Source organism: Euleptes europaea, chromosome 8, assembly GCF_029931775.1.
Source record: "Euleptes europaea isolate rEulEur1 chromosome 8, rEulEur1.hap1, whole genome shotgun sequence".
Lineage (NCBI taxonomy): Eukaryota > Metazoa > Chordata > Lepidosauria > Squamata > Sphaerodactylidae > Euleptes > Euleptes europaea.
Genome location: NC_079319.1, coordinates 16,917,249 through 16,925,252, shown reverse-complemented (window position 1 = coordinate 16,925,252; position 8,004 = coordinate 16,917,249). Strand labels below are relative to the sequence as shown.

Below are 8,004 nucleotides of genomic sequence, written 5' to 3'. Positions count from 1 at the left end.
GGGTACCATATTATGTTGTTTATCCCACCTGGAGGTTGGCATCCCTAACGATGGGTGGAAGTGGGGAGGGGGGTTAGAAATTGAAGTAAATGCTAAAGGACAAACGGAGTGGTGCTATTTACACAGCCCAAATAATGCACTTTAAATCCACTTTCACTGCACCTTAATGATCGTTTGCAAGTGGATTTTGCCAGTTCACACAGTAAAATCCCCCTTCAGAGTGCATTGAAAGATGGACTGACTCAATAAAGGAAGCCACAGCCCTCAATTTGCAAGATCTGAGCAAGGCTGTCAAAGACAGGACATTTTGGAGGACTTTCGTTCATGGGGTCGCCATCATGCATGGGGGCTTATTGTGGAGTTTTGAGACTATGGCTGGGGGGACAGTGCATCTAGAGTGGCAAATCCAAGGCAAAACCTCCCATGTATAAATGGCACATGAGTCGGAAGCGACTTGATGGCCCTTAACACACACACACACAAATAGCACCAGAGTCTGAGTAACAAAAGCACTGGAAAGGCAGGGTTGAAAGGCTCCCAATAAATAAAAGTCGCCTCCCTGCCCTTAGAAGCAAAACGTCCTCGATTGTAGATTCCCTTCAAGAAGGGGGGGGGGCATTCCCACAGTCGGCCAAGCAGTTCCCCTCCCTCTCCGCTCCTACTTTCCATTTAACTCCCACTTTCTGTGGAATGAAGGGAAGGGTGAGGGGTGGAGATCTGCTGTGCAAGAGAGCTGGAAACAGTTCCAGGGCCAGAAAACAAAAGACGTAGCGGGGAAGGGGGTGGTGGTGGAGGCTGTCAGAGATTCTCGGACTTTGCATCTGCCATCCTTTTCTCCATTCATCCCCCCCAGCCACCCCCTCCAGTCCTGCCCGACCAGGCCTGGCTGGAAGGATGGACGTGGAGCATCCCTGCGAAGAGGCTCTCTCCAGCTTGCTCCTGGAGGATGTCAAGCAGAGGCTGCGGAGAGCGTTCAGGGGACCGAGGCTGGCAGCGAGGCTGGACAGAGGGAAGGGGACCCTGGCCGTCCAGGAGGAGCTGCGCAGGGCACACATAGAGGGAGCCATTGCCTGGCTGCGGGCAGAGCTGGTGAGTGAAGCGGGCAGGTCCCTGTCTGTTGCGGGGAGTCGAAACTGTACTGCAGCTCGTTGAAAGGGCAGCTCTGTGATCCAGCAGGGGTCGGGCGGGATGCATGCTATGCGGTGCCGGATTTACATACAAGCTAAACAAGCTATAGCCCCCAAAAAATTTAAAGGGAAAAAAAACTGGATGTACATTTCCAAAATATAAGATAAAAAAACAATAAAATAAAACCTACATACAGCAACAGTGTTTGCATTATTAAGTTTGTTATGAATAAAAAAATCATTTAAAGTTAGAGCTTAATAATTATTTCACTATTAATATACTTCTTCTTAATTGTATTTCAGTTCAACAATTTCTTTGATAAAATACATATTTTGTTATGTGCAAATGGCTTTAGAGACCTATTAGGTCCATAAATTACCATATAGCATATATTCAACACAAAAAGCAGCGACAATTTGTGGTTGACAAAGGACAGCTGGACATATAAAGGGCCCCATTACCTTCAATAGCTTAGGGCCTCATCAAACTTATGTAAGGTGTATAAATAGGGTTGCAGGTACTAGCTCCAGGTACTAGCTGGAGATCTCCTGCTATTACAACTGATCTCCAGCTGATAGAGATCAGTTCCCCTGGAGAAAATGGCCGCTTTGGCAATTGGACTCTATGGCATCGACAAAGAAGAAGAGTTGGTTTTTATATGTCAACTTTCTCTACCACTTAAGGCAGAATCAAACCAGCTTACAATCACTTTCCCTTCCCCTCCCCACAACAGACACCCTGTGAGGTAGGTGGGGCTGAGAGAGGGTGACTAGTCCAAGGTCACCCAGCTGGCTTCGTGTGGAGGAGTGGGGAATCAAACCCAGTTCTCTAGATCAGAATCCACCGCTCCAAACCACCGCTCTTAACCACTAGACCCTCCCCATCCTAAATCCTGTCCTCAGGCTCTGCCCCAAAAATCTTCAGGTATTTCCCAACCCTATGTATAATCTGTCCTGTCCCCATTTTAGAGGGCTGAGAAGACCCCAGTTCAGACTTCACTTCAGCCATGAATTCATTGGCTGGTCTTTCCCTCTGCTCAGCAATGTGGGGCTTATTTATTTATTGCCTTTTTATTATCCGGTTTTTCCTCCTCAAGAGTTCAGGGCAGCATATATGGTTCTACCCGGCTCTGTGTAATCCACATAACAAACCCGTGAAGTAGGTCAGGTTTATGGTAACTGGCCCAAGATTATCCACTGTGTTTGAGGGCATTTGTAGATTTGAAAGTGGGTCTCCCCGTAAGCATTTAAAAATAGCTTGCACCAGTCCTGTACATATTCTGTTACTGGTGCTGCTGTCACGATTACCAAAAAATATTTATTAAACCTTGCCTCAGTGACATCTATTTACATGGCAGCATAGTGTAGTGGTTAGAGTGACCAAGTCAGATCTGGGAGAGCCAGATTCAAATCTCCAATGCCATCCAGGTCACTAGGTGACCCTGGGCCTGTCTCTTTCTCAGCCTAACTAACCTAACCCGTAGGGTTACGGGTGACCATAAAATGAGGAAGGAAGAACGATGCAGGAGATAGGGCTGTTCTCAATTCTAAGTGTGTATTAAGTGCCTTCAAGTCTCAGCTGACGTATAGCAACCCCGTAGGGGTTTCAAGGCAAGAGACTGACGGAGGGGGTTTGCCATTGCCTCCCTCTGCACAACAACCCTGGCATTCCTTGGTGGTCTCCCATCCAATTACTAGGGTAATTGGGGAGGGGCCATGGCTCAGTGGTAGAGCCTCTGCTTGGCATGCAGAAGGTCCCAGGTTCAATCCCCAGCATCTCCAGTTAAAGGGACCAGGCAAGGTGGTGGTGTGAAAGACCCCTGACTGAGACCCTGGAGAGCCGCTGCCGGTCTGAGTAGACAGTACTGACTTTGATGGACCAAGGATCTGATTCAGTAGAAGGCAGCTTCATGTGTAGGGTGCAGTTGTCTAATTACCAATTATTTACTTTATTACAACATTTGTACATGAGAGTCAGTGTAGCATAGAGGTCAGAACATTGCACTGGGATCTGGAAGACCCACATTTCATAGAATCATAGAGTTGGAAGGGACCACCAGGGTCATCTAGTCCAACCCCCTGCCCAATGCAGGAAACTAACAACTACCTCCCCCCCACATCCCCAGTGACTCCAACCCTCCCCCCACCATGCAGGATCCCACAATCAAAGCATTCCCAACAGATGGCCATCCAGCCTCTGCTTAAAGACCCCCAAAGACGGAGACTCCACCACCCTCCGAGGCAGTGCATTCCACCATCGAACCGCCCTCACCGTCAGGAAGTTCTTCCTAATGTTTAGGTGGAATCGCTTTTTGATTAGTTTAAATCCATTACTCCCCACTCTTCCATAGAAGCTTGCTGGGGTGATCTTGGGCTGGTCTCTCTCTCTCTCTCTCTCTCCCCCCCCCCGCCTAACCTGCATCACAAGGTGGATGTGAGAATGAAATGAAGGAGGGGAAAATGTACTCCACCCTGGGCTCCTTGGAGGAAGGGTATGTGTGTTAAAAAGCGCTAAATAAACAAATAAGGGATCTGTTCTCATCTGATCTTTTGAGGAGCTCAGTGGTATAGCGCTAGTTTTGTGCACTGGTGTCTCCAGCTGCTGGAAAATACCTTTCTCTGCCTAAGACCGAGGAGAGCAGCCAACAGTCAAAGCAGACAATGTGGTTCAATGATGTGATGCTAAAGGGCATCTTCATGTGATATCAAGGAGCAGATTTCTCCCAGCTGATCAAAATGCACAATGGTCGGACTTAGTATAAGGCACCTTCAAATGTGAGTAACTTCCCAGGGGATTTACTCTCCATCCTCAAACAGGGCAGAGGGAAAAGCTGGGCAGAAGTTCTCATTTCCCTTCTGATTGGCTACAGAACCTTCTGTTCAACATGGCCTGGTAATTTAACACAGCAACTGCATTTGGTACTATACAAAAGAAGTTGCCTTAGAAAGAAGAACGCAGACTGTGGTCATGGGGTTTTTACCTGAGGTTCGTTGCTCGCTGGACCCACACTTTCCTGTTGCGACTCTATGCCCCAGCAGTCTCCAAGCTCAAATCAAGAAGCATTGGAGTCCCCACCCCTTGAAATGCTGCTTTGTAATTGGCTGTAGTGCTTGCTGTGAGAGAAAACTCATCCCATCCCCCCCATGGAAACCCAAGTGCCATGTCAAAAAGCATTTTAAAAAACGGAGCTCTCTAAAAGGAATTGGGGCAGGGGGAGAAACCCAAGCCTCGTTTCTAAAATCCTTTCTTCTGCTCAGAAAGAACTCCCATGAAGCAGGAAGCATTTGGATCCCCGCCCCTTGACACGCTGCTTTGTAATTGGCTGTAGTGCTTTTTGTGAGAGAAACGTCACTCCCCCAAGCTTCTGTGTCCCACACTTTGCCTTATGCATGGGGATGTCACCCGGGCCGATCTCAGGGGAGATCGAAGAATCGGGTTAATAGAGGAATGGGAAGTCCCAGGATTTGTGAAGGCTGATCACAAAGTCATCTCTAATGGATGGAAAACTCATGCATAACTCCAAGGAACAACCAAGACAAACCGGGGGCAAACGTGAGTGAAAGTACCCATGCAAAAACGACCTGTAACTTCCTGACGCATGGAATTTTTTATTTGTTACTGGTGAGGAAAATACTCTTTCTGCCAGATTGGGCATTTTGATGTATTCTGAGCACACACATCCTGGGATTGTACTGTGATACTGAAAATATTCCAAGGCTGGAGTCCGGTGAGCCCCACCACTAATTAAGCCCTGCTGGATGGTTAACATCTGCTCAAACCAATTATCTTCTTCCTTTTTGTTCTTTGTAGCTGGAAATGAAGTCTCAGAACCGCCAGCTTGCCAAAACTCTGCTGGATTTAAGCACAGACATACAGAGACTGAGAAATGAAACTGAGGTGACGGTGGATCTGGAACCGAAGACCCTGAGCATTGCTGAAAGTCCAGAATAATAATTTGTAAAAACCTACATGTCAGGGCACAGAAAATGCCACACGCACCGCAGCCTTCGGATAGGGTTGCCAACCTCCAGGTACTAGCTGGAGATCTCCTGCTGTTACCACTAATCTCCAGTTGATAGAGATCAGTCCACCTGGAGAAAATGGCCGCTTTGGCAATTGGACTCTATGGCATTGAAGTCCCTCCCCTCCCCAAACCCTGCCTTCCTCAGGCTCTGACACCCGAAAACCTCCCACCGGTGGTGTAGAGGGACCTGGCAACCCTACCTTCGGACAACAATATGGAAATTTATATTGCTCAGTTATATCCAATATGGTAACAGGATGTGACGAATACTACACCCACCCCTTAAAGAAAACCTCCAGTTAATTTGGGGGGGGGTCTTTATAAATTAGGTTTTGACGGCAACCTTGGACTCACAGCCAAAGTGGAGAACACTTTTCAAACGGCTACAAATGTAATCTGTGTCCATTTCATTGCCTTAGCAGTCAGAATTCATCCCCACTTTATCGGATCACCCATCAGTTGCAGTTCTCAAGCGTTTCAATGTTTTATGTCACCTACTGGAAAATTATAATTGGTGTGGAATATTTCATCTTTTAGATTTGTTTTTACATGTCTAATAGTATTTTAGGTTTTATGCTAGAGTCAATTAAATTGCAGGAATGATGTCAGATAATAAATATACCTCATACTGGGACGGAATGCATGCCAATTCAGTGGGCCTGAAATATTAAATATTAAAGCCATCTGCATGCATGGAGTGTGGCGTCAATAGTGTGCAGATGACACCCCAGTCCTTGTTTTTCATTGACTTTACAACTGGGTGTAGCTATTTTGGCCTCAGATGAATGTCTGTATTTGGTTCCTGGCTGGGGAGCTGAAACATAATCCCAAACAGACCAAAGGAAATTATGTATGGAGGACCATGTGTTCTGATAGGAGGGAAATATAGTTTGAATAGTTCTTCCACATGCCAAAAGGGTTGCACTAATACTTGATGAAGTGACAGCAATAGCTATCACAACTGATCTCCAGCCAATAGAGATCAGTTCACTTGGAGAAAATGGCTGCTTTGGCAATTGGACTCTATGGCATTGAAGTCCCTCCCCTCCCCCAAACCTGCCTTCCCCAGGCTCTGCCCCAAAAACCTCCTGCCAGTGGTGAAGAGGGACCTGGCAACCCTAGGGCCCATGGTGGCTCTCAGTAGCCCTGAGAAAGTTTATTGGCTCGGGGTCAGGGTAACCCAGTGAGTTTCATAAAGAGCTGGGATTTGAATGCGGGTCTCACATCGTCACTGCAGCATTAAAACCCTTAATTGGTTTTATTTTGTTTACTACATTTATAGCCCATCTTTCTTGCTGAGACTCAAGACAGATTACACAGTGCAGAAAAATACCGTCAAATGGTGCAAGACACCCGCTAATATGGTTGCCAACCTCCAGGTACTCGCTGGAGATCTCCTGCTGTTACAACTGATCTCCAGCCGACAGAGATCAGTTCCCTTTGAGAAAATGGCCACTTTGGCAATTGGACTCTATGGCATTGAAGTCCCTCCCCTCCCCAAACCCCACCCTCCTCAGGCTCTGCCCCAAAAACCTCCTGCCGGTGGCAAAGAGGGACCTGGCAACCCTACCCACTAAACAACGCAATAAGACTAAGAATTTCCAAAAATTAGAAATTGCCAAAAAAGTATCAGATGTGCTATGTCGTAAACAAGGAAAAAATGGGAAAGCAGAAGTAGAAATCAATGCAGCAAGAGCAAGATAATTAGGGTTGCCAGATCCGGGTTGGGCAATACCTGGAGATGATGGGGATGGAGCCGTGAGAGGGTGGGGTTTGGGGAGGGGAGGGATCTCAGCAGGGTATAATGCCATAGAGTCCACGTTCCAAAGCGGCCATTTTCTCCAGTGGAACTGATTTTGGTCGGCTGGAAATCACTTGTAATGGCAGGAGATCTCCAACCTGGAGGCTGACGACCCTAAAGATAATGCATACAACAAACAGTGGATACGAGATTAAGCAGATACAAGATTAGGTGAGAAAAACAAGAAGTAGTTATGGGCAAGATTATGGCTCTTGCTTTTTTTTAATCAGTGAAGAGATGTGTGAAATAAATCCCTGCAAAGAGTTCAATTTGCATTTTCACACCAACATGCCAAGCGCCGAAGAAAACTCTTTTGTTCAGAGACAGGCACACAAGACGCCCACAGGGCAGGAAGCCCCATTTGTGACACCTAAATGGCGAAATAGCTCTATAGATAAACTTTTTAATTAAAACCCTTCCTTTCACCCTACAGCTGGGGGCAGGTGTAAGGTTGAGGATTGACGGCTTTCCCAACAACAAGTCGGGAGGGTGCTAAATGTCTCCAGTTATAAAACAGTGTAAAGTCTGGTTTATAGTCAACAGCATGGGGATTATATGTAAATGATATTGGGTTTTTTTTAAACGCACCACCACTACGCTCCAGAATGCCAAGATGATGGAGCCAGTGAAGCGTACAGTTACCCATACATTTACACACACCAGGGGCATGGAATAATTCTTCTTCTAATAACAAAGGCCCTAATCTAGAAATCAGCTTTGCCTGCCAGCCCATTACATTCAGCTTCTGTACAACAAGCTCCGAGCAAAGTTTACCAGTGATGTTGTTTTGCATTTCAATATTTTGAGAATTTTGAGCTTTATGATAGGGTTACCAACATCCAGGTGGCATAGGGTTGCCAACCATGATTGGGTACCCAAGGTTGGGTGGGATGAAAAATATATATCTGTAAATAATGCAACTATATAATTTATTAGAAGCGCTATATAAGAATTAAAATTATTTGAAAACCGTTAAAATAGCACAATGGCATTTCTTAAGGTTGACGTCTGTCGCCACAAGCCAAACGCGTTTGAATAGGTTGATACTTGC

The 8,004-nt window shown here is 46.3% G+C and overlaps 1 protein-coding gene across 1 annotated transcript; it reads left to right on the top strand.

Annotated features, from left to right (window-relative positions):
* The first annotated feature begins 894 nt into the window (after positions 1–894).
* Positions 895–5,079, top strand: AARD (alanine and arginine rich domain containing protein). Its single transcript, XM_056854687.1, has 2 exons — positions 895–1,089; positions 4,939–5,079. Exons 1-2 carry the CDS (start codon positions 895–897, stop codon positions 5,077–5,079), a joined length of 336 nt encoding a protein of 111 aa, XP_056710665.1.
* Positions 5,080–8,004: the final 2,925 nt, after the last annotated feature.